General features: G+C 40.8%; 1 protein-coding gene across 1 annotated transcript; it reads right to left on the bottom strand.

Moving 5' to 3' along the window:
• Positions 1 to 10277: 10277 nt before the first annotated feature.
• C6H11orf58 (chromosome 6 C11orf58 homolog) lies at positions 10278 to 26991 on the bottom strand. Its single transcript, XM_001366880.5, has 5 exons — positions 26696 to 26991; positions 23473 to 23556; positions 13400 to 13460; positions 12244 to 12353; positions 10278 to 10773 (listed from the first exon to the last, which is right to left on the bottom strand). The coding sequence occupies exons 1-5, from the start codon at positions 26756 to 26758 to the stop codon at positions 10534 to 10536; spliced, it is 558 nt and encodes a 185-aa protein (XP_001366917.1). The 5' UTR covers positions 26759 to 26991; the 3' UTR covers positions 10278 to 10533.
• Positions 26992 to 27345: the final 354 nt, after the last annotated feature.

Below are 27345 nucleotides of genomic sequence, written 5' to 3'. Positions count from 1 at the left end.
TCTCCTGTGAATTATTGTCTACATTTTAGCCAATTAACTGATTCAGTTCAGTGATTTGACTTTGGCCCATGGAGGGAGAGAGAGAGAGAGAGAGAGAGAGAGAGAGAGAGAGAGAGAGAGAGAGAGAGAGAGAGAGAGAGAGAGAGAGAGAATTTAAGGAGTCTAAATTCTTCAAGTCTAAAGATTCTTGGGCCAGTACCCATAACTGGGGCCAACCATTAGCAAAATGCATTCACCACCATCGTGTTTACAATCTTTAGAAAGGCTAATGCATCATTTGCTCATTTAGGCATGCTCATACCTTCTTGGGCCATATCATTCTCTGGAAATCCACACGAGTAGGTCTTTATCAAGTAAAGGAACGTCTGGCACCCGGTGCTTCCTGAGGAAATCAAGGGCTTTGCATCTTAACAGTCAGAGAAAACTAACCCACCTAAAGCGACCTCAGCTAAAACAAATGAATCCAGCTGAAGACAGTGGTGAAAATATGGCTGGAATAGCCATTCCCTAGGTGGCTGTCATGATGAGCTTAGGTTGGTCCTTCTCAGAGCCAAGATCTGGAAGGACCTGAAGTGACTAATGAGACATAAAAGCCTGAAATGAAAGAGTAATTCATATATTTGTCTACTCTTCTGCCCTATTCTATTGAAACAAGAAATTCCTCAACCCACAACGGGCACGCGTTACTGACTATTGAGATGACGTTTGCCCCACTATTCCAAAAATATCGCTTGTTTTCCATCGTAATCCCTTTTTCTTCTATCCGCTGTCTGGTCAGAGAGTGGGCAGCCAGATATTAGCTCACTGCCAGGCTCTGGAGCCTGTTTTTTGGGGTACCTGGGGATCCCCGATACCTTACTAGTTGCTGCGTTCAGTTTTGCCCAGCCAATGAGGCTTTAGTCTAAAGGTCCCGGGACCCCCCTGCCCTGGTCATCTGAGGAGTGGGCTCTGGGCCTGCAGAATAAAACAACCTGTGTGTGTTGGGGCTCTCTCTCGGGTTCTCCTGATAGCTCGCCAAGCTGCTGTACCAGGCCAGCCTTGGGTTTCTGCCCCCTTGGAGAGAGGATCCACCGTCCCCTCCTGGGTTCTTGATGAATAAAGGTTATTCTAATCCTCACACCAAATTCCCCAAGACCTGGAAGGCGCATACCCTGGTCCCCCTGCTTCTGATTAACATCTACTGTCAATGGGGGTGTGAAAGAATTTGCCTGTGTGGTTTGTTCATGGTTATAAAAAGAATAAAGCCATGAACAGGAAAGAGACATGAAAAATTGCAATATCCTCTCCACCTGGTAAACATTGCCATTGGTTAGCTGGCTCTGCTCAAAAGGCTAACATTCTCATTGCTCTCCTAGCAAAAGAAACCTTTCTTCAGAGTGGCGCGGTACAAAGGAAAAATACAAAATGCACGTACATCACAGTCCCCGGAATTCTGTTTGAACACGCGTATTGATTGGCACTGACCCCTTTACATTTTTTTCCTATTATTTGAAAAGGTTCATTTAAGTGTAGTGAATTGAACCGGTGGGTCTGAACTTTCCATGAAAACTTCTGGAGGTATTTCTTTAGTTCAAAGCTTTGGAATTTTAAAGGGCATTTTTAATCTAAGCCTGCCGAGGTGTGCTCTGCCACTTTGGATGCTAAACTCCTCGTAAACCTGGAAAGACAGAGCAGCAGCCGGTTGGATTGAGAAGATAGTGGCCAGAGAGTGGCTGATCATCTCCTAAACCAAATATTAACCCAAAGGAATGTCCTCCATACTGGGCAGAAGGGCAGAGTGTGTGGCTCTTGGAGCCTACAAATACACACACATCCTACCTGTGTGTGATCTTGAGCAAGTCATTTAACTACAGCCATCTAACTGTTAAATTTATGATGTTTGGACTCTGAATATTAAATTGGTGGTCATCAGGGATTTAATTTCTAAATCCCAAAATGAATTACTAAAGTGAAATGGAATTTATGATAGTTTATTTACAATAGAGGGAAGATATTAAGAAAGAGAGAAAAGGAGAGAGGGAGAGAGAGCTCTGGCTTCCTCAGAGCCAGGTAGAAATGCTAAGCCCCAGCCAGGGGAAAGGAGTCTCAAGATGGTGGGCCTTTCTTGGAGGTTCACACCTCCAGAAAGGCAGGAGAAACTAAGTCAGCCTTTCAGTCACCACGGTGACCATATAAAGAAAAGCAGTCTGAGGCTTGGCATCTCAGCCCCAAGGCAAATCTTTCCTTAGTCCTAAAGCACGAACCTCTCCATCCATGGCAGATTTTTGCTCCCTGGATTTGGGAGAGAGGAGCCACATGGGAAAGGAAACAGAACCTCCCTCCCCAGCCATCTGTCTTAACTCCCTTTTCCATTGTGGACATCTTCAACTCCCTTTTCCATTGTGGACACCTTCTTGAGAAAAAATGTCTTTAAAAAATAGAATATAAATATGAGGGCAGTGACTTAAAAGGACACTCAGTTTAACCTTCGGCAGGCATGCTTACATCATCTTCATTGGAAGACCCAATGGGATTTGGAACACAGCCATTTTTGGATCACTCCAATTGTCAGGAAATATTTTCCTTATGTTAAGCTGGCCTTCTTTAAGGTGATTTCCCATCGCTGATTGCTTCATCTTTTTAAAAAAGTCTTTTTTCTTGGTTATCAAGAATTTTTCTTTCTCTCTGACCCCTACCACCCTCACCAGACACCCCCTTCTTCTTCCAACAGGGGAAGGATGGAGAACCCTTGAAACAAATAAGCAATTTTTTTAAAGAAAGAAACAAATAAGCATGGTCAAGCGAAACAAATTCCCACATTGGCTATGTCCAAAAATGTGTGCCTGTTCTGCATTTTAGTCCATCAACTCTTTGTCATGAAATGGACAGCATCCTTGATCATTAATCCTCCACAATCTTTGCATGTTTCGGTGCCTTTCAAAGTCTTTTTAAAAATCCTTACTTTCAGTCTTGGGAGCAATCCTAAATCTTGGTTCCATGGCAGAAAAGCAATGAGGATTGTGCAATTAAGGTCAGGTGACTTGTCACACAGCTGGGAAGAGTCTAAGGTCACATTTGAACCCAAGACCTTCCATCTCCAGGCTTGGAGCTTTATAGCTACTAAGCTTCCCCTCTTTCAAAGTCTTCCACAATTGTTTTTTTTTTTCAGGGATGTTATTATAGAAATTATTCTGTAATGGTTCTGCTCATGTGACATCACTTTGTTTTTTATTTTTTAAAAAGACTTTCCCATCATTTTTTACAGTTCAAGAGTAGGGAAGAATTTGTATCATGCCTATTATGTGCCAGGGACTGTGAGAAGCACTTAATAAATATTTTTCCATTGGATCATCACAACAACCTGAGGAGGTAGATGCTATTATTATTCTCACTTAACTGTTGAGGAAACTGAGGCAAAAAAAAGGTTAAAGTGACTTGCTTAGATCACACAGCTAGTAAGTGTCTGATAGGAACTCGGGTCACCAGCTGCTTTAAAAAGTGTTCCATTATGTTCAAATGCTATCCATTTGTCAACTGATGGGCACCAACCTGGTTTCTAGCACTTTACTACTACCGGAAAAAAGCTGTTCTGTTTTTGAACATAGGAGTCCTTCTCCCTGAGTTCTTTGCTCCCATTTTAAGTCAGTAATTCTGGATTTTTTTCCCTGTAGACCCTTCTGCCAAGTCAGAGTTCCCGGGAGTAGATAGGTCTCGCTGTAGCCAGACTCCCCTCTTCTGAAATCCATACCTCAGGGTGCCTTAGAAATGATGTATATAACAAAATGTGTGTATACATACATACATACATACATATATATATATATATATATATATCTGGAGAGAGAGAGGAAAGGAGGAGGGAGGGAGGGAGAGAGAGAGGGAGAGGGAAAGGGAGGGAGGGAGGGAGAAAGAGAGGAAGGGAGGGAGGAAGAGAGAGAAAGAAGGAAGGAGGGAGAGAGGGAGGAAGAGAGAGAGAGGTGCCTAAGAGCAAAGTGACTTACTCCCACTTTCTTTTTTAATTTTATTTTTATTGTCGTGAAAAACCCACTTCCATACTGGTCATTGTTGGAAGAACAGACTCATGCAAAGCCAACACCCCAAAAGAAAGCCAGAAAGACATTGATGGGAAAGACAGCTCCCAGCAGAGCCCCAGATCACTGCATTGCTGTCTCTCCTCTCTTCAGGCATCTTCCCCTCCTAACCAGCTCGGCTGCCTAAAGTCCTACCTTGAGTGCCATCTTTAATATCCCTTGGGGTGGGGGAAGCTAAGGCAATAACATACCATAGAATTATATACACCTAGGTGGATATGCTTGTATAAACACACAGCTAGCGCTGTTTGCCCTAGTTGAGTTGCTTTTTAATCTTATCCGACTCTTCATGACCCGACTTGGGCTTTTCTTGGCAGAGATAATGAACTGGTTGGCCAGTTCCTTCTCCAACTCATTTTACAGATGAGGACACTGAGGCAAACAGGGTTGTTAAGTGACTGGCCCAGAGATACCCAGTTAGGAAGTGTCCGAGGCTGGATTTGAACTCATGAAGGAGAGTTCCTGGCTCCTCCGGCTGCTCCTGCACACCTGCACGCACAGGCACTTACCCTAAGAACCACTGGGTTTTCCCATTCCCCTGCTCATCTCTGGGTGAGATTCTGACAAGCGCAGCCCATTTCATCGTCTGTTTGCACCCTCTGGGCTTGGCACCTGCTTGGCGTATGAACCCGCAGTGGCAGAGAGCCGGGCTGTCCCCTGGAAGGAGGTGCGGCTTAGGGGCCATGGAGGAAGGGGTCCGCGCCACTGGGGGGCCCTGCTAGGACAAAGGGGCTTGGCTCAGTCTTCTATTTGTGTGTCAGAGTTCTGGTCCTGCTCGACCCAGTTGGCGCCCCATGAAAGGTCCTCCGACTTCTCTCTGCTCTCCAGTCTGCGCTCCGAGGAGCGAGTTGGCCATTCCTCCACTGCGGAGGCTCAGTTCTTCCTCTTCTCCCCTCCGCGTCTTCAGGCTGGGAAGGCATCTGGGGCTCCGGCTCCATTCCCCAAGAGGCGGAAGCGCCCGCCAGTCCGGGTGTGACGGCTCTTCTTCCTCGTGGTCGCCAGTGCCGGCAGGCCAGGGCTTTTTGATGTTTGCAGGGGTCCCGGCGCCATCTCCCATCCCCCTTCCCCGGGTCTCCTCGGGGCTGCGGAGCCAGCCTCGGTGCATAATTCGCCCCGGGTTTCAGGGACGGGAGGAAATCCGCAGAGGCCTCTGCCAAGCGTCCACCCAACATCAGAACAACATGTGCGAGTCCCCTTTGATGTCAATTCCCAAACCAGGGCCTCCGTTCCCCGCTCAGAAGGACCCGGAGCTTTGAAGCTGCCCTATAAACTGAGCTTTCAGGAATCGAGTCGTCTGTCTCTCCTTCGCCAACTGGACGGCGCACACTTAAAGCTGTTGCGGAAAATCGTGCACAGCTGATAAATAATTCTTTCTGGGGCCTGGAAGGATTCCTTCTATTGAAAGGGGCAGGGAAAAAAGCCCGACCCTTTTCACTGAATTTCCTTCCATCGGGGAAGTCTTTTTGTCCGATCTTTTCACTGCGGACGCTCAGGGGGCCCGGGGTTCACCTGCAGCCTTCCCCCAGGCAGGAAGGCTTCCTCGCTGCTCCTCTCCCCCCATTCCTCCGTCCCCCCCTCCCCCTCCAGGGCTCCCTCCCCTGCTTGTCACAGGGCTACTCTAGAGACGGCCGGGGACAGTCAGGAGGACGCTGGGAACCTGGCCGGGCCCTGGCTGCTCTTCCGTCTTAGAGCCGACACACGGTATTATTGGCTCTAAAATAAAGCTATATCTCGTGCAGGAGGGGGAAAGTGCCTGGAAACGGCCTCCTGCTCGACCAGAGTCCATTCCCTCTGAGTGCGGGCCAGGGAGAAGGCGCCAGCAGCCAGCAGCTGGACAGGGCAGCCCTGGCATCAGACGCGGGCAGCGAGGCTCCGCGCCCCAGGCGGACACATGGGGGTCTGGGATCTCCTCTGGCGAGGCCATTGGGCCTTCCCTCGCTTCTTTTCCATGAAAGAAGAGCAAAGATGGCCTCGCTGGCCACAGAGCAGAGCCCGGGCAGGGCTTTTGGGGGAAGGAACCCCCATCCGCCAGTGCCAGGGCTGGTCAGCAGGGATTCATCCTGCCCGTCCCAGGCTGCGTGGCCGGTGAGGGTCCTGGGGGGGGGAGGGGAGTCCTGCGGGGTCAGCACCCAGCCCACCCGGGCTCCGAGGACTGGCCTGGAAGCAGAGCAGGTTCGTGTGACGACCCGACAGGCGGAGAAAGCCGAGAAAAAATGGGTTGGAATGAGAAGGGGGAAACTGGGCCTTCAGCATCTGATAATAAAGCCGCGTTGTAAATTCCTCCGAAACATCCCCCTCCCCCCAATGGATTTGATTGGCCGACACCGACTAGGATTTCTAGTCAAAATGGTGCCAGAAAACGTGCCCGGCTGGACCTGCGCGCCCGGGGAGGAGAATCCTCAGTCCTTCGGGAGGGGCTTCCTGGGATGGATCCGGGGCGGATCCTCCTAAGAAAGGCCAGCAGGCAGGCTTGGGGCTCATTTACATGTGAAAAGGCCAGCTGGGGCCAGGACTTGCCCGGAGGGCAGAACGGTGGTCGGAGGGGCCCCTTTTCCGGAGCTGTGCCGGGCTAGGCCTCCTCCAGGAGGCTCTATCCCCCTCCTGCTGGGGATGGCGCCTCGGAGGCCGTCCTGGGGGGAGGCTCCTCGATCCTTCTCAGAGAACACAGTGTTCAGACGCCCGGCCAAGGCCTCTGGATGAACGTGTTGTAGCCTGGGTGGCGACTGTCACCCGGAGTCCCATAGTTCCTGGAGCTGGCGAGGGGCCCCGGGGACTGTGCCGCCTCCCTTCCTCTCCACAGACACAGTACGCATTTATGGGCAAGGGAACTCCAGGGTCACGGGGAGGAAGGTCTGAAAGAACTCTTCCAGGTTATTTGGGCAGAAAGTGACTGCCAAGGGCTTCCTTCCTCTTCTGGCTGACAGTTCCCTGAAAGGCCCCTGGGGGGTTATACAGTGCAGCGTTAGCCCCGTAGGGGCTTCTTTGGGGCAGGACGGAGCACGAGTTTGGGGAGAGCCAGTTGGTACCACTGGGAGTTCTAGGATAATATTCAATTTGTTCTAACCACAGCCCGCTGAGGTTCTCTTCAACTCACAAATTCTCCCTCTGCTGTCCTTTACCGAGAATCTTTCCCTGACTCCCCCGCTCATGGGCCAAGCACAGACGTTTGGCTACTCTTGGCCTTCAGCTCTAGGCCATCCTTCCAGGAACTACTTCTCTCCCAAGACCTGGGAGCGGCCGTTGGCCATGCAGCCGGGCTGCCCCATCACTTGCCTAGATGCCTTTTCCTTCCAAGAGTAAGCCTAGGGCTTGGGGTCCTCCCAGCCCTTCAGGCCTGCCTGCTATGCCCCATCGCTGCCAGGCTGGGGGGGCAGGGGGCAGCCCATGAGCCCCTCTGCTGCTCTCTCCACAAGACGCTCGCTCTTCAGGATTTTCTACAATCCACATGTCCAGGCCCAGGCTCCAAACCCCTGTGAAACAAATGCCCTCAGCCTGCCTTCTGCACGGGCCGCCTCTTCCCCTTAGGAATGCCCCTATTGCCTCCCTCCTGCCTGCCTGCCGGAACCCTTTGCTCAAGTCTCGGCTCGGGCATCTCCATTTTCTTACAATGGTTTACTTGGATGCCAGTTCCCCGAGGCCAGGGAGCCTGAATCCTTCTGAGGAGACTTTACTAAGTTAATAGAATGGATGTTCCTCTTATTTCTAGATTTTGTGCTTCACTAGACTGCCCAAGCGGTTCAGGGTACAAAGGAGCCTGGCCAATTCTCCTGCCATCCCTCCAGCTAAAAGCTAAGCCCTCTCCATGCTAGTCTCCCTTTGGCGGTCCTTGTGTCCATCTTCCTCTGGAATCTGGCAGAGAAGAATGCAGTACTCTAGACGGTGCCTGCTTTGGGGCATTAGCCCAGCAGCCTGAAGTCCTGAGCGCCATCCTGAGCTCGGGCTTTGCTAAAGCTATCTCGAGGTCTCTCCCCATTTGAGTGACCCAGGCCCCATCGGCGAGGATGGCACCCATGGAGGCGATGGGGGTGGGGCTGGCTCATACTCACTCATGAAAGGAGAGGGCGAGATCTCTCCGGCCGCAGAAGCCATGCTGATGAAATAAACCATAAGCCTTTAGAGGGACCAGAGAACCTTTTTTATATCAGTATGAAATTTAAATGTGAAAAGTATATCAGAACCTCAAAGGTCTAGTCCAGAAGGGTCAAACACAGAGCCTACAGTCAGATTAAAATGTCATTGGGAAATAGTTTAAAAATAAACACACACACATGCTAGTCCGTGGTCTTCCAAGTCCTCGGGGAACCTCCCGTCCAGGTAAGTGCGCCTCTGCCTCTGGATGAGTTTGGTGCCCCTAATCTAGACTAACTTCACTTTATACGAGGGACACTAGAGACCAAGGACTTGATGCGACCTGCTAAGGTTATTCAGCCATTTGGTGGCTGCACCCAACAGTGAGGAAAGGAAACATGCCTACAGTGTGCCAAGCACAGTGCTAAAGGTTTTACAAAGGGTGTTTCATTTGACCTTCATCATAACCTTGTGACATAGCTTCTAGGATATTACTTTTTTAACAGATGAGGAAACTGAGGCAGGCAGAAGCACATATCAAACAGCTAACCTAGTATCACACTGCTGGTGTCTGAGGCTCGATTTGAACTTAAGTTTTTTCCTGACTCCAGGCCCAGTGCTCTACTCACTGTCACCTAACAAGTTCTGGGGAAAAACCAAACCAAAACTGAACAACTCTTAAAAATAGTAACTGCTCATAAACTCAAGCTGGAAAATAAAGTTTTTTGTTTTACTAAGGTCTCTCATCTAAAAAGAAGAGGGGAACTGGTTTTTCTAAGTATCTCTATGTGACTGAGAGTGACAGAAATATCTCAACTGAATAGTTGAAAATTTAAATTTTCAGCTCAAAAACAAAGTCCAAATCCCATTAAGAAAATAGCCAATGGGGGCAGCTGGGTAGCCCAGTGGATTGACAGCCTGGCCTTGAGATGAGAGGACCTGGGTTCAAATCTGGCCTCAGACACTTCCTAGTTGTGACCCTGGGCAAGTCACTTAACCCCCATTGCCTAGCCCTTACCACTCTTCTGCCTCAGAACCAATACATAATATTGACTTCTAAAGTGGAAGGATTATTCTTTTTTAAAGCCAATTAATAATTTTTTTCCAGCTATTTTCACATTATCCTGACTGATCTTTTACTTGCTACAATCAGTAGCTAACAGGGAGACACCATAGAAAGGTGTGGACCAAGTTCTAATACTCCCATTAACTCCAAGAGGGGTAAAATGCTTCATTAGCCTAAAATTTCTCCAGATAGAAAATATCTGCATTATTTAAATCATAAGAATATTTCAAGAAGCAAATGAGATTATGTCCAAGTACTTCTTAATCACATGTGCTCTACCATCACAAAAAAACCCTAATGAAATTAGAAAAGAATTAAAAAAAAATCCAAAACAAAACAGTTCAGGTAAAAGAATTGGAAGAGGACACATTGTTTTAGTCTCTATCTTAATAAAGCTTTACCAAATTATCTGAGATGTTTTTTAAGTTTTAGAGAATGACAATAGAGGAATGATAAAAAAAATAGGAAACATCTCCTCCCATGACTTTAAAATAATTATCCAATTTTAATTTTGCTGTCACTTTTTAAAATAAATTAATTTTGTTTTTCTGATCCACTTAATTCTGTCACATAACTTATTACTGCAAAATATTATAGTATGCAATACATTGTATGTTGGGCCAACTCACTGTAAAGGACTATTACTTGTTTTTAAAAAATCCCCTTCACTGGGGCTAGCACAGCCTAATAGTATCTACTGTCACAATTCTTTGGGCCCAAGAAGAGTAGAGTTAGAAAAATAACAATAAACTAAAGACCCATTCTTTTTGCCAGCTAATAATAATAATTATAATATAGTATCAATGCCAGGAGAAATTTCCATGATGAACAGTTCTAGTACATCAAAGTATTATAATTAAAGAGGTATTTTTCTCATAAACGCACCATCACATTATCAAATTAACTTTTATAAGAGAAAACATCAGGGACAAAAAAAAAAGAAAAGAAAGGAACATACAGCTGTCAGAAACACCCACGAAACAGTACTAAGTTTCAACAATGTTCCCCACATAATTTCATTAGGAGGGGCTAAAAAAAAGTGAAGAGGGAGTAGTTAAGAGGGTAGATGATGATAATGTGAAAGGAAGCTGGGAATCATATTTATTTGTCTTTTGTACAATGCAACTCTTATATTTTACAAAAATGGATATAATCATGCCCATAAAATTGTAATCCATGGCATCTGAAAGCAAACACTCTTTGTAATTATTTAAAAGGGCCTTTTTTTAAAATTATAATACAAAGGTCTGTGCTATAGAAGCAGTCCTCCACTGTGCATTATAACAATAAGGCTTACTTTGAATACAAAGACTAATTACACTTTCGGAGTTATGAACCACTGGACTTAACAAACATCATTTTGTAATTGCTCTTTGTATCCTTCTTAGCTTTGGGGTCCTCCACTTCCTCTGGCTGTTCAGTAGCAGGTAGGTCTTCAGCAGATTCCTCTTTCTCAGACTCTGAATCACTTTCAGAGTCCTCTGGACTTTCAGGGTCAGGTGAGTCATCATCATCGTCATCGTCATCATCATTTCCAGCAGCATCACCTTCCCCATCAGGATCCTCTAACTAAAAATTTAAAAAAGAAAAAAAAAAGTATGTCCTTTTCATAATATGATCTTGTGTTAGAAGATGCAATATAGGAGTCTGAAAAGTCTGACTGAAGGAAAGAACCTAATCTCCGCCAAAGATTTAACTTGTTTTCCTTTTTCAGTTATTATCTCATTCTGAATGGCTTAAAGGACTAACTTTAGTTTAATTATGCTAAAATGAAATCTTTTAACAAAAATTATTTGCATTAACTGTTGTTGAATTGTTTCAGCTGCATCTAACTCTTGACCCCCATCTGGGATGGGGAATCTTTTCAGCAGATAGAATTTTGGTAGAGTGGTTTGCCATTTCCTTCTCTAGCTCATTTCACAGATGAAAGAAACAGAGGCAAACAGGATTAAATGATGTGCCCAATATCACAGTTAAGTATCTGAGGTCAGATTTGAACTCAGGTTCTGAGTCCAGGTCCAACAATCTATCCACTGCATCAACTATTTGTCATAAAATGCCACTTTTTGGTAATTGAACAGTGGTTACTGAGTCATAAGACCATAACAAACACATCACTGATCAACCCTATCAGCTTTAAAATAATATTCAGGATTATGTGGAACTTAAAGTGACACAAGAGGGACAAACGACACACAAAATGGAACTTTCATTAGCCAGTTTAAAATGACCTAATTAGTGGGTGGCTAATTTAGAGCAGTGCTGTCAAACTCAAATAGAATTAGGGCTGCTTAATAAATAGGGATTCCCGTGGGCATATTTAGAAATCTACATATTAAAATTATCTATACTGTATTTTTATTTTGTTAAATATTTCTCAATTGCATTTCAATTTGGTTGTGGCTGTACTCTGTTGCAAGTATATGATGCCTCTAGTTCTAGAATATAGCTCCAATTTTTAAAATTACCACAACATTTTAGGCTTATACTTAGAAAGCATGTATGTTGAAGTTTGAATATAATTCTTATAAAGCAGAATTCAGCATTAAGGAGAAAAACTAAGAACATTTTAGTTGCAAAATCCCAGAGTATAGTGATAAATTATCAATTTGTAAAACAATCTTGGATCAGAGGTGTCAAACATGAGGGTTGCATTTGGTCTACAATATTCCAGAGTGAAGCCCAAACCAAATTAAAAATGTAGTTCCTATCTGATTTTAATGTGCTGATATCTTAATGAAAAAAGAAATATCTAAGTATGTGTGATTTTCTAAGTCAATTCATGGCCTACAGAGATCCTTATGTATGAAGTGGTTTCTATTAGTTTGACATTATTACTGCTCTAGGTTATTTGGGAAGGAACTCATTAAAAAAAATAGTACAAATAGTAGAAGTAACATTTCATGTGAAGCGATTCAAAACTGGAACCTCTTTTTATATCGCCAACAATCTTGCAATCCCCAGATTAGTATTGATCAACACTCATCAATTCTATTTAGATGATGTCTTTCCCATTTATGAAAATAAGTTAATCACTACCTCACTGAAGCCAAGTCCACAATGTCGCCGGTATCTCCCTGATAATTTACTGTCCATACTCTGTTGATACTGAGACTCCAGTTCTTCATTCATTTTCTTATCTTCTTCCCCTGCATGTCCAGTGTACTTTGGTTATGTTTCAGTCAAATTAATAAAAACATTTGATTACACAAAACAACCATAATACAGATGGCTATAATATACAGGGCTGATTTTTAAAAGTTATGATTTAATAATTATAAATTTGTAGATGTATTTGAACTCCACAAACACTTACCCAATAAATCAGAAGGGTCAAACTGGACTATCAAAGTACTCATTGTACACACTGGTGATTAATTGTTGAACCAACATTCTCAGTTTCAAAGTGTTTAACCCAACAATTCTTAAATAAGCAAACAAGACATCAAGAGATTGTAGTTTTTATACTCTTTCACTAGACTATCCTACCTCTAATTTTTCAGTATTTTACTAGTATCCTCCCTGAACAGTTTTGTTCAAGTCAAACCTCATGCTATAATTTTAATGAAGCAATTCCCTGCCCCCTAAAACCTAACAATCATATTAATTTCTGGAGTATTTTTAGAGATTTTCTTTAGACTTTAATTCTAGATTCTAATTAGGAGTCTAATTCAATTTGCTGGGAGGCAGACAGCATGATAGAAAAGTTCAGAAACAGATGACTGGGATCAAACCCTATTTATCACTTGTGTGACCTTGGGCAAGTCACTGCATTTTTGAGACAGGTTTTCTCATGCGTAAAATGAGAATGTTGGCTCAGATGGTTCCTAAGGTGCCTTCCCATCTCTAAATTTGTTTTATGAATTTACTATGACTACTATGAACTATAGTTGTAGGTGTTAATCTAATGGCAAAAGAAAGCCAGACATTCAATAATGACCTCGAATCTCCTTTATGTAGGCAAAATCAACATCAATATGATCTTTTTAAGAATAAATACCCTAGAGCGGCAAAATAATAAAACTGAAGTACAAAAACCACCGACAGTTTCATATTAAAAAAAATTAAAACGAACTGCATATTGGCTGAAATGTAAAGTCACCATATCCAATTAATCCACACAATTAGAAATTACGTACACTTCTGATATCACTAAATTTAAATACCTCATTTCAATTATATTTTATATTCTTACCTGTTCTGAAGTGAGATGTTGACCTGTGATCTCCTATAACAAGACGGCCAGTGTGTTCTTTCTATTTAAAAGATTGAAAATTAAAAGTTAAAATAGCTTTATAAATACACACTCACACACAATCTCCCATGTGGATTAGAAAGCTTCTGATAATCACAATTGTGTTCTGATATGTAACAAAATCTTAAATAACTCATAATCTCCAAAGAGTCTTTTAAATGGCCAGAAGTCCCCCAAAATCTGCATTGAAAAATCATCTAAAGCTTTTTAGTTTGAAGACTCAAAGCAAAACGTAGAAATCCACTTTGGAAAACTTTCAAATGTGAATTTTAGTAAAAAATACACACAGAGAACCCTAATAATTTGTAGACCAGCATAGCCCACCAAAAGTTAAAAAGCTTTTCTTTATTAAATAAGGTAATGATTTTTATCTACAATTTCTGAAGAACAATATGGGTTATGTGAAAATTGTAATCCCCTGACTGTAACAATGAAGGTACTTAGCTCCTCCTTTATTGGGAAGATTGAATTGAAATTCCCAGTCTATTTTTAGATTTTAATCCCCAAAAGTGTTAACTCAGTATTTGAAGTAGATCTACCCATTTTAATCTTCAAAAAAGTAACTAATCACTAAAGGTGCAGACTAACTACAAAAGATGTGATATAACCAAAAAAGTTATAATCTAACCAAAAAAGGTGTGAACTAAAGAGTAGGCAGTCCTGGAGATAGTGTCTGCTGTGATTGGTAGATGTGAAATTTAGGGGAGGTGACACAAGAGAAAAAGATCTTTAAATAGAGGACCACAGAGGCCAGAAGAGAACATTGAAGAACTCTGACTTGGAGTTGGACTGGAGGACAAGTATCTTGAGCTTGAAGAAGAGGCACTCGGAGGAGAAACTGGAAGACACACACTTGGCTGTCTTGGAACTCCACCCTGGAGGAGCTCGTGCAGGAGATCTCAGACTGCTTTCCTTTTAGATGGTCACCGTGGTGAGTGAAAGGCTGACTTAGTTTCTCCTGGCTTTCTGGAGGTGTGAACCTCTGAGAAAGGCCCATCATCTTGAGACTCCTTCCCCCTGGCTGGAGCTTAGAATTTCTACCTGGCTCTGAAGAAGCCAGAGCTCTCTCCCTCTCTCCTTTTCTCTCTTTCTAATATCTTCCCTCTATTGTAAATAAACTATCATAAATTCCATTTTACTTTAGTAATTCATTTTGGGATTTAGAAATTAAATCCCTGATGACCACCAATTTAATATTCAGAGTCCAATCATCATAAATTTAACAGTTAGATGACTGTAGTTAAATGACTTGCTCAAGATCATACACAGGTAGGATGTGTCTGAATCCAGATCTGAACCTCCAGTCTTCAGGCCTGGCTCTCTAACCACTTAGCCACCCAGTTGCTCCCCAAACTATTCTTAGGGTCCTAGGGTCCAGAGGTGGTACAGTGGATAGAGCATTGGGTCTGGAGTCAAATGAAAACTTGAATTCAAATATGCCACAGACTTACTAGCTTATGTGACCCTGGACAGTCACATAACTTGTCTGCCTTAGTTGAGAGCCAGGTCTAGAGATGGGAGGTCCTAGGTTCTCTGGCCTCAAACACTTCTTAGCTGTGTGACCCTGGGCAAGTCATTTAACCCCCACTGCCTAGCCCTTACCACTTTTCTGCCTTGGAACCAATAGAACCAAAGGTGGAAGGTAAGGGTTTAAAAACAAAAACAAAAAATAGATTAAAAGAGCACTCCTAGGTTCACTATTATCTATAAAGTGCTTAGTTTAGTCCCAAATACATAAAAATTGTTATTTTCTATTGCCCCTCTATAGGAACTAGAACTTGGAGATACCTTAAATCATCTAGTTCAAGCCCTTTATTTGTACTTCCAACAACCAAACATTTATTAAAGCATACTTATGTATCAGGCACTGTATTAAGTAGGAATAAAAAGACAAAAAATGAAAGTCCCTGGTTTAATGGACCTTAAGATTCTAAGAAAATACAGAATATCTCACCCTACCCCCAAACCCCAAAGGTAGTTTCGGGAGTATCTGGTGCCATCAGACGTTACTTGAGTCTTGAAGATAATCAGGTATTCCAAAAAGCAAAAATGAGGAGGGAATACATTCTAGGTAGGTGGTAGAACCAGTGCAAAGGCATGGAGCTAGAAGATGGAGCATCATAAGTGCAGACCATGATTAGGCCAGTATTGATGGGGTCCAAAGTCCAAGGAGAATGATGTGGAAGATAGAAAAAGCAGGCACAGGTCAGTAAAACAAACTGAAGAGCCAGAATTTTTAAAACATATATCCAATAATCCAATCCATATATCCATTAAAACTATAAACTTAAATTGAAGAGAAAAAAATTTAGCCTATAAACTAGATCTATGAGCTAAAGAATACCTTGATTTAATTTTCCCCCCATTCTTTAAATCTGTATATAATCATCTCCATTCAACATTACCAGAACTCAACAGTTCCTAGTGTTTTAAAATTTCTATCTTCTCAGTCTTATAGCCTTTTTAAAACTTTCTCCTCTCTTATACTTATCCTACTTTGTTAATGTCACCATATACTTATAGTTCTTTATTTTCATAATGATTCTTTTGAAAGACTGTCACCCTGGAATGAAGGGCAGAGATCTATATATCATAAAGTGATGTTCTAAAAGAATACAGCTGCAGTATTGTCAATATATTGGTGTATGTTACATATTCCAACATGTTCCAAGAGATAGAAGTTCCTACAGCCTAACTACTTAAAGAGTTTTAATCCTTTTTTTTTTTTAAACCCTTACCTTCTGTCATGGAATCAATACTGTGTATTGGTTCCAAGGCAGAAGAGTGGTAAGGGCTAGGCAATGGGGGTTAAGTGACTTGACCAGGGTCACACAGCTGGGAAGTATCTGAGGCCATATTTGAACCCAGGACCTCCTATCTCTAAATCCACTGAGCTACCCAGTTGCCCCTGAGAGTTTTAATACTTTAAACAGTTTAATTTTCACATTTTATTAATCAGAACATTTGACCTAAACTTTTCCTCCTTCTGTTGATTTTTCTATCTTAGGGGATCCCACAAGAGAACTTGTTTGTAATTTTTTTTTAATTCTCCTGGATGTAAAACAACAACATCAAAAAACCAACACTCCATATATACCCTATAGAGTTGTTTGTTAATTCAATAATTTTACCTTTGCCCAATAATAAAGGTTTTATAGAAAATTATGTTCCTTATCACCTGAATAGGTAAAGGATCTATGTTTCAATAAAAATAGAGAACTCCAAGTGTGGAAACTGGCTTATGTTTATAAGCATATAATAGAGATAATGTAAGCATATATAAAATAATTATAGTATTTGTTATATATTTTGCATATTAATAATTAACATATCTTTATAGTATATATAATTATAACTAATTACATAATAATATAATTATAATATAAATTATATATTACATAATTATAATATAATATAAAGATGCGAATTGAAGCCAGGGACCTCTGATTCCCAACTCAACAGTATACATTAAACAATAATTTCTTATTCTTTCTTAGGTGTTTATTTGGTTAAGGTGGTTAAATTTTGTAATACAATTAATAAAATAATAAAGTCTCCTCTCTCTGTACACAGTTGCTAAAATAGTTCTGAATTTGGACTGGGTTAACAAATACTCTCCTGGAGAGAGACTCATATTGTAGAGCCAGTGTTATATATGTCAGGATGAACTGTGAATCAACAAGGACAAGAAATGCCCGATCGGATTTAATTTGCAATGTCAATAAAAAGTCTATAATGAATAGGAAAGTTATCATAACCAACATTTATAATTATTGCTATTAAACACCAAGAGACTCCATTAAATTTGTTTTCCAACTACCTATGTAAATGAATTTTGATGATTTTGTCAGTGCAGTTTAGTGGTTTTAGATCATTAAGATTTGTTTTCAGCAAGACCTGTGTTTAAAATACTGTTTCTGCCATCTTTTGGGCCACAACTTCTAAATTTTTTCATTTGTAAAACTGGGATTATACTTTTAACACCTACCTCCCATGGGTGATGAGAATGTATACTAAGCGCCCTACAAACTTTTTGTCTTAGTAGCAAGTCAAACCAGAAGGGCAAGGGCTAGGCAAATGGAGTTAAGTGACTTGGCCAAGTCACAAAGCTAAGACGTGTCTGAGGCCAGATTTGAACTCAGATTTTCCAAACTCCAAGCCTGGTGCTCTATCCACTGTGCCACTTAGCTGGCTCATACCCTATAAACTTTAAAGGGTCTATATTTATTGTAACTACTTTTCAATTCTTCTTTGAGATGGTCTGAATCATGGTTCTTTGCCTGTATTTTCTTTCTTTTTTTAAACCCTTACCTTCTGTCTTGGAATCAATACTGGGTAGGGGTTCCAAAGCAGAAGAGTGGTAAGGGCTAGGCAAGGGGGAGGGGGGGGGGGAAGTTAAGTGACTTGCTCAGGGTCACACAGCTAGTAAGTGTCTGAGGCCAGATTTGAATGCAGGACCACCTGTCTCTAGGTCTCTAGGCTCTCAATCCACCGAGCCACCCAGCTGCCCCCAATTCCCATGTTTCTTTAAAATATAGTTGTAGTATACACACTATTTTCATTCTATTGTCCTTTACTTTGAGTATTTCATAAACAATCTATTTCCTATATTTCTATTTTAACATTTTATTTCAATTATTGTATCATTATTTAACTCCTACTATAAGGACACTTAGGAGAAATTGTTAGGATTTCCTCCCTTTCAAACACCAATGAATTATCATAAAGCACAGTCTGTCTGAAAATCTCATTATTAGATACTGGCCATGGGAATGATTTTTAGCTAACAATAGACTTGTGATTTGTGTTGGTGAAACTTTATTTAGTTGTTACTGTAAGATCATGTGTGCCAGTTCATTCTCTATTAACAGGTATTTCCCCATAATACTTGTTTAAGAATATGAACAATGCATAGGGGAAAGTAAGGGTTAACCAGAAAGTCTGCGTGCTCCATTTATGTCCATATGTCAAAAGAGCTAGAAGAAGGGAGCTTCAGCACTCTAGGTAGTCAGCCTGGGGAGAATTTGTTATTCTGCTCAGCTGGAGATAGCATAGAAGGGATGTGACTTGGCTTTTATGGGGGGAATACCCACACTGATGAAATCAGGGATCTAATAAATTATGTAAATGATTTTTAAAAATCCTGCAATCTTAGCAAACTAATTATTAATAATACTTTTCTGGGAATGCTATTAGGTCACCAACAAATAATATTTTGACTTCATTTTCAAAGTTAATCCCTCTAATTCTTTTCCTGTCATGAGATTCCTTTTATTTCCATTTCTGTGTTAAATGGTGGTAAATTTGGGAATACTTGTGATGTAAGATTTTATTGAAGATCTGCTCTGTGCTGACTTCTATGATCTTATATGATTTTTAAAAATGCTCATGGTAATGATGTATCAATAGTTTTTTCCTAATATTTAACTTGCTTTGCATACATGATACGAAACCTGATTGGTTATAATGAATGAAAATTTAAATACATTGCTGCATACTGTTGGCAAACATTTTATTTAGTAATTTTACAAATAAGGATTTTTTAAATGCTGTCTTTGCTAGCCCTTAAAATCAATACCATGTATCAATACCCTAGAATTAACCTAAAATTCAACTTTCTTACCCTATTGTCCAAGCCTTTTATATTGTTCTTCCTATCCATTAACCAATGTAAGTTTTTTCTTTTTAAATGCTCAGGGCATGGTTTATGAATCATTACTCAACACCACATTTTTTTGGTTGCACCATTAAAGGATTTTAGCTTTTTTTTTTTTTAAACAAGTTCTGCATTCCCTCCCCCCCAAATGACCTTTCATCTCTCTAAAAAATGACATTAGACCTTGGAGTCTTAAAGGCTATAGCATAGGACAAGGTGAGGTAGGTTCTATGAAGATGAAAAAGTTTCAAAGAAAGGTCCAGTATTAAAAACTAAAAGAAGGCTTACCACTAGAAGAATAATTTTCTTTTCTTTTATGGCAACTCACAAATGGATAAAAATGCAAAATGGGCTTTGGTTTTCATGGCCCTTTCCTGTTTCTGAAGTGAGAATGGGAGGAAAGGGGGTAAAAAGTGATAGGATAACATAGTTCTAGTCTGTCTACAAATATTAATTTTATTCTTTATAGTCTTAATATGTAATTTTTTAAAGCTAACAATGGAAACACTGATTAACCAAACTATATCCATACTGATAGTTTTACTTTAACTAAAATTGGAAGATATAAAGTTATAGCTTAGTGGGTTCTCAATTTTCCTCAGAGAAGTCAATCAAGGAGTTGGTTTTACTATTTGTCTAAAGGAAACAACAATTTCTTTGGACACTTAGTCTCATGTCTTATAGTGGCTGTGAGAAACAATCAAACATATCAACACAAGATAATTGTTATATGTTAACACCTACTACAGAGAACTAATATCCTGATACTATAGGACTTCAACAAGGTGCTTTGAGAGAAGGTAGCAAAAAACTATTTTGTAAAATAAAATATAATATTAAGAAATTAAGAAAATATAAAATTAAGAAAGAAAGCTTTAAAAAAGCAACTAGAAGGTACTGGATATGGCAAGTATCAACTGGCATTACAAAAAATAAAACTGACTACATCTTAGATTCTTTTCTACAAATATTTATATGTTCTAAATTAAATAAGACAAAGTTGTATCTAAATGGAACTTGTTATATAGACCAGTCATTTGTGAATCAGCAATCTCTTCAGTGAGATTTACTGGCTAAAGCAAAGGTCAAAGTAAATATCAAATTAGAAAACATTATAAATTTGAGTAGATACATCAGTTCCAAATAAGCTAACGCTGAAAAATGGGACATGGACAATAGTAAGATACAGATTCAAAGGACACAAAGTAATTGCTACACTAAGATAGCTGAAAATTCCAAAATTGCTTTTGAGAACAAACAGCCTCCTTACTATATAGAGAACATGGGAGGTAAAAGCAGTATCAATTTATGACAGAAACTTAAGGAAAATGATAGAAGACTGTCAGCAGTATAGACTCATTAACAGTAGAAAACCTTTAAATTAAAAAAAAAAAGAAAAAAGAAGACTTGGACAAGGAAATGGAGAACATGCCAGATACAAAGACAATAGTGAACTACCACATTTGGACTTGATGACTTCATTACCCAATGAGGACATGGATTACTTGATAAGATTGAAGTTGGGAAGAGAGGCTTAATCTGATCACTACATACCAAAGTGATATGGAGGCAACATGATTTGAAAGGTATTCAGGGGTCACTTTTCAAAATATATCTCAAAAAGACAAAGATTCCAAAAGAAGGGGAAATTTACAGATGTTGGCTACCTCTCTCTCCGTTCCCAGACAAATAGATAGTATCTATAACTATTAACACTACCTAAATTCCCAGTTTATCATCTCTACAATTCTTAGAAGAATGATATATGAATACATACTGAAAATATTTCTTGATGAAAATAGAGGAACAGATATGCTTTTGAAGCTAACTTTTTATAGTTTACCTTTTAAAACCATACAAGTGCCAAAGTCATATCTGCCATATCTATTGCCAATTTTAAAGAGCTATTTTCAAAAAAGGTATCTTACATTATTATGTAAGATTCTGAGATATACCTTGACACTACAGTACAATTAAATTTACACAAATTCAGAAATGGGCATTGAAAGGGTTCACAGGCAGGAATAACTCCTAAATATCACAGATATTATCATCTGAAGGTTATTTTTTGGCTTGTAAATGTTTTTAAGTTGGTTATTGCAGAATTTTTTTAGAAGCAGGGGGAAGGTAAAGAATTTTCCTTGAATGGTTGCTTTATTAGTTATTGGGATCTATAATTTAATGGGCTTTTTGAACTCTAAGTGGCCATTTTAGACTTCCAGGATATTAATCTACCTGCAATTATATACTTTGCTTCCATCCAATTCTCTCACCCCCCCCACCCCCATCCCAGGTGCCAATCTACCTTGTAGTCTACTAGGTAGAGGCTGAGCAAAGCATGTAAGATATAGAGCAGCCACTACTCCCTTTAAAGACAAAGATTAGAGCTAAAAAATTAATGAAGTGACTTTATTTTGAGGTGAGGACTTTGATTATTGCTCTTCCCACCTGCTCTGAAACTCAGCAAGGAAAAAGAGGCATGCCTGGGAACAGTGATAGAACAAAGCATTTCTGTAACCCATACTGGAATGGGAAGGCTGTGATACTTAACTTCTTTTCAGAATGTGATGGGGGCAGGTGGTGCACTGATTTTTTAATGGCAGATCCTTTAGAAGTTGACAAGGTATAGAGTGTAGAGAAGCCTTTCTAGCTGACTATAAAGCAAGAAAATTGCTTTAAAACTTTTTTTCTGGTAAAATTAATACCATCTAATTTGTATGACGGGTAGTGTTCCAACAGAATAGCAAACGTTTCTATAGCACTTTAAGATTTGCAGAGTGCTTTATTTATATCTCATTTGATTTTCTTAACCACTGTGAGAGGTAGATGTTATCACCTCCATTTTACAGATAATGAAACTGAGGCTGAAAAAAGTTAAGAAGACTTCCCCTAGAGTCATAAATCAAGTTAAGTGTCAGAGACAGAATTTGAACCTAGATTTTTTTGACCCAAAAGTCTATTACTCCACTCATTCATTATAGTACCTGGATATTTACAACAATGTTTTAGTCAGCATTATATGAAATATCCACATATATTCCTTGACAAAATTATTTTAGTCTGCTCCTTGGGAAAGAGCTAAAGACTCATTTCTCATTTTTTAAATTCTGTCACTTCATCCTTTTAACTATCAAATAATCCCAGGATTCAAATTATGGAGATAACGGAGAAGGCTCTGTAAACCTTAAAATTTCTTATGAATGTTGGAAATTTCACAATTGGAAAATTTCATACTTGGAAAAAATTTTCTACTGATAGTAAGAACTCTATTGGAATGTGAACCCCCTTGGCATGGGAGGATCCTTCTCCTCCCTACTTAAGACTACTTTAGGACAGAAACCTTTTGCTAAACAATGGAAAGGGCTTTGACCTATGCTTAAGCATAGAACAGGAAGTTTTTTGAGCCATGATTGATTTTAGAATTGATACAATAGAGATACTTGGAATGACAGAACCAGGTCTTGGAAAATACAATTTCCACCCTACTTAGAGTAACAGGATTTAGGAAGGGCTGCAGCAAAGGATAAAGATTTAATTATTTGAGAATATGACCTTCAACAGACATGTGCAAAGCCACAGACCTCTGGGCGGTCCTGGGTTAAGCTAGAGCCACCATTGGCACAGGGGAGACATCGACAGTGATTGGTAGATGTGAGAACTGAGGGGAGGGAACTTAGATGGTTTCCTTAAAGATATCGGAGTCTAAGGAGAGAGGGGAGGAGGTTTTGCTCTGATCGAGGTGGCTCTGAAGGAGGACTGAGGAGGTTGCTCTGTGGGAGGACGAGGAGAGAAGGCTGGCTCTGAAGGAGGAGAATTCTCTGGAAACATTTCTTGAAAGGAGGCTCTCTTGAAGGTGGAGCCTGAGGTTGGCATGAGAAGCCTTACCGAGAGAGATCTTGGGTGAGTGATAAAACCAACTGACTGATTTATTCATTCTTATTCCTTTCTTACTTTCTCTCTTTTTCTATTGATTAATCAGTGTATTATAAATTAAATTTCTCTATAAAACCCAGTTGGCTTGGGCATATTCATAAATTGGGAATATATTCCCTGGCAACCATCTTATATTTATATAAACCCAAGACACAGTAGAAAACATATTTCAGCGGTCATAATTGATATATATATTTCCCTTGCTTCAAAACATTTTAATTATCACAGCTCTCATTCTCAGGCCAGCTCTATTCCCAACAAATTTCCCATGTGTTTCCTCCTCAAAATATAGGATGACATTTATGATTAGCTAATATGACACAAAAGAATGAGATGGAAAGCAATAGCCCTTTCCTCCTTTTAAGAAAATTGTTTTCACCCTAAAAATTTAAGTTGTTTCATATTCCCTTCCCACCTTACTCACCTTTCCAGCTCCCATTAGTCTTAAGAACTTTTGTTTTCTTTCTTCATTGCCTAAGTCGGCTGCCTCCCAGTTGCTAGATCCAATCTAGACAAGAAATTACCATATTAGGGCTCCTTTTTGAGGGAGAAAGAGGATATTAACATGTACTTGAAAAAATTAAAAAAAAAAAATTGGATTCACATTTCAAATTTCTTATGTCGCTTACTCATGAAAACTAATAACCAAATTGGCTGTGAATAGAAGTGGTTTGTACATCATTTAAAATCATATGTTTATCTTTAGTACTATCAAGAGAAAAGACTGTCATTTACCTCCTCTCTTCTCATCTGTGGTGGACACAGAAGACACTTAAAATATTACTGAAAATAAATTTTAACTAGTGATGCTGTTTTATTGCATTTGCAATGGACTAGTTTCCTTTCCTTGTATTCTAATTCCTTTGAACGCTTCACCTACTTCTATGGTTTCAACTATCACTTAGATTTTGGTAACTCCCAAATCTGTATCCCCATTTATCTTCTTAATGTCTTCTCTGAGCCTTTTCATTTCCCTAAATTTAATGCTTAAAATGTTTTAAATAAGAAAAACGAGAAAATATACAACCCCTTTACCCCCAGCATTATCTAAACCACAACCCCTTCCAAATGTTCCCATTTCCATGAATGGAATCAACATCCTTTCAGTTACTCAGGTTGACTTTTTTTTAAAATTATTTTTAATTTCTAACTTCATCCTCAATGCCAGACACTGTTATGCTGAATCTTCATCTTAAAATCTTTCAGAGCCAAAAGCAAAAATCCACTCAAAATGTCACATTATTTTCCTGACTGGAAATGCACAATGCAGTCACTCACCTCTCTTTAGTATATATCCTTCAAGATGAGAAGTTGATGCTCTTATCCCACTCTGTCTAGAAACTAGTTACTCCCATGTATAACTTGATCTTACATTCTGGTTCAAATTCTTCCCTCTGGTCAATTAAACATCAACTAAATTGTCTCATCTAGTCTCCATATCCTTAGTTCTACCACATCCAAGCCTTTACATGTTTTTACTGTATTATCTTCTCTCCCATAACTGATTAATTTACCTTCTCCAAGTAGAGTTCCCTGATCCACTCAACTCACTTGGAACTAATCCCTCTGTCTACTTCCACATTCCAACAGCAGGTACTTGTAGGTCTATATGGTTGAATTTGGACCTATTTTATCTTCTTCACCTCTCTGAAACTACTTCATAAATTACTTTGTTCACAATGAGAATAAAAACCAGTTAGTGGACCTGCTGTTTTCTACCTTCTGGTTAACATTAAGTATAAATTAATGTCACCAATAATTTTTAAAGAATCTGTTTATATTTAACAAAATTTATCATTCTACAATTAAAAATATCAGATAAGGCTCCTCAAAAGAGAAGTATAGGATCCTATCAAACAACAAAAGTCTATCTTCCTAAAAAGAAATTTAGACACTTACAGGATACACATACACACACACACACACAAAACCCCTTACCTTCCATCTTAGAATCAATATTGTGTATCAGTTCCAAGGCAGAAGAGGGAGTAAGAGTTAAGCAATAGGGGGTAAGTGACTTGCCCAGGGTCATGCCGCTAGGAAGAGTCTTAGGTCAACTATGGGAAACCACAGTAATGTATCAAAATACATTATACTTTCGGCTTATATGGAAAGATCCCAGACCTAAATCTCTTTAAGACACACAGAACTGTGACCAAGTTTTCATTTTCTTAATTCATTCTTTTGTATAATAAATGTTTGCTGACACTTTTACCATTTGCTCCATCAAGTAGTGAAACAGGATGAATTAATTTACTGATTTTTTTAATAGTAGCTAATGCTTCTTTTCAGTGTTAACATTGAAAATTTGATTTGAGAAGTTTGATTCCAATTTAAAGAATAAGATAGCTCAATTACCATTTTACATTTAATGGAAGAAGTAGGATGAAATGTTTTCTTTAACATTGCAACCAAGTTATTCTAAAGCCCAAGGATATTTACACCAATTATGAGTCCTGGTTCTAAAAAAGAAGATAACATTTCCAATTTTTTGCTGCCAGGCATAAAATCACCAAAATAATCTTCTAAAATTAAAGAATTCAAGCCTCCACTGTGGTCTGTTCAATAAACTTTATCTCCTTAATTTCTTTGCCCATTTTTTTAACCCTTACTTTCTTAGTAACAACTCTAACACAGGAGAGTAAGGGCTAAGCAATTAGAGTTAAGTGACTTGCCCAGGGTCACACAGCCTGGTAGTGTCTGAGGACAGATTTGAATACAGGGGCGATTTGAACACAGGGGCTCCACCACTTTGCCCACATTTTTCGCCAAAATAATATCTAAAGGGCAGCTGTAAAGTAAATTCTCACCAACTGCATTATTTTTATATACACATTTTCCTGTGATTTTCAAAACAACTTACACACTTTTTTATTTCTTTGAGAAGCAGACAAGTTATTTCTATCCTATTCTGATGATTGTATTATCTATCACCTTCTAACAGTATCGTTTGTTACTAACAGAAGCGCTGATAAACTGTTTTCGAGTCCTCGGGGAAGCACTAAAAGTAAGGCTATCTACACACAGACCCCAGGGAGGAAGACTGATGGAGCCAGGCGTGCTGCCCGCCCCACTTCGATCCCTGGGGCCAAGGCCAGAGACCTTATCACCCCAGTAGTGACTGCAAGGATGCAAACGTCCAGAGCTCGTGCATTCTCACGGGTTAACTCTTAGCAGCCTAGTCCAATGCCAGACAGGCTGTAAACGCGCTCTGAGATCTTTGCTACGCTCGTGACAAGCTGAGCCCAGGGCGTCCTCCATCCCCCGAGAAGACCAGAAGGGACCAGAGCTCACGGGGGTCAATCCAGCACCCACCGACCCCCATCCTCCTGGCCCGGAGTCTCAGACACGTACCTCCCACAAAGGGGAAGCTCGGTGGCGCACGCGCCAGGGCCCCTGGCCGCCGGGGTGGGGAACCCCTTGGCCCCTCAAAGCCCTAAATTAAATATAAGGCGCTCCCAGCCCTGCCACCCCCGGGAAGGGAGACGAGGCGGCCATTCCCTCAGCCCACACTTTCCAGGTTCGCTTTCGGGCCTGGGGCTCTCCCTACTCCCCCGCCTTAGACCGCCCCAGCCTGAGACTAGAGCAGACGAGTAGGCCTCGCTCGCCTGCCTTCCCCTTCCCCCTCCCCCGCCATTGTTATTTACATCGTCGTCAGGGGAGGCTGAGCGCTTCACCCCGTGCGGGTGGGACTCTCGGGCCGCACTCATCCTCCCGCCGACCCCGTCAAGGGGAGCGCCGAGGCCCACTGCTTTCCTCCTTCGCCGCCGCCGGCACCCACAGGCAGCAGCAGCAGCTCAGCTCAGCGCAGCTCAGGATGGGTCGAACCGGGCCTCCTCAGCGAGCGTCGTCGTCGCGCCCCGCCCCCGCCGCCGACCGACGTGACGATCGTCCTCCCCCACATCCTTCCGAAGCCGTCTGGGAATCGTAGTTCTCCAGCTCGATCGTCTGTGACAGAAACAAAGAGAATTAGCGGGGAGATGGACTACAACTCCCAGAAAGCCGTGCGGCGCTCTCGCGCTGAGTGGCGGGAGTACCCTCGCAAGCTCCGCTTGCTCCGGCCATTCTCGAGGCTGCGCCTGAGACGGAGTTCTCTATATCTTCTACACCTGTCGAGAGGTAGCCCCATGCCTCTTTTTTAAGGCAGAGCTATAGGCTTGGCCGTCTCTGCTGTCGATATGAATTCAGCCCTTGGGTTTAAAATTCATTGACATAAGGCCATTCTCCAGGGCCCTCGGCAAAACATTAAAAAATAAAAGAAAATGGCTCCTGACCACAGGAGGTTGAGCGGGTGGGG

Source organism: Monodelphis domestica, chromosome 6 (genome assembly GCF_027887165.1).
Source record: "Monodelphis domestica isolate mMonDom1 chromosome 6, mMonDom1.pri, whole genome shotgun sequence".
NCBI classification, from domain to species: domain Eukaryota; kingdom Metazoa; phylum Chordata; class Mammalia; order Didelphimorphia; family Didelphidae; genus Monodelphis; species Monodelphis domestica.
This window is presented reverse-complemented; position numbering and strand designations above follow the sequence as displayed.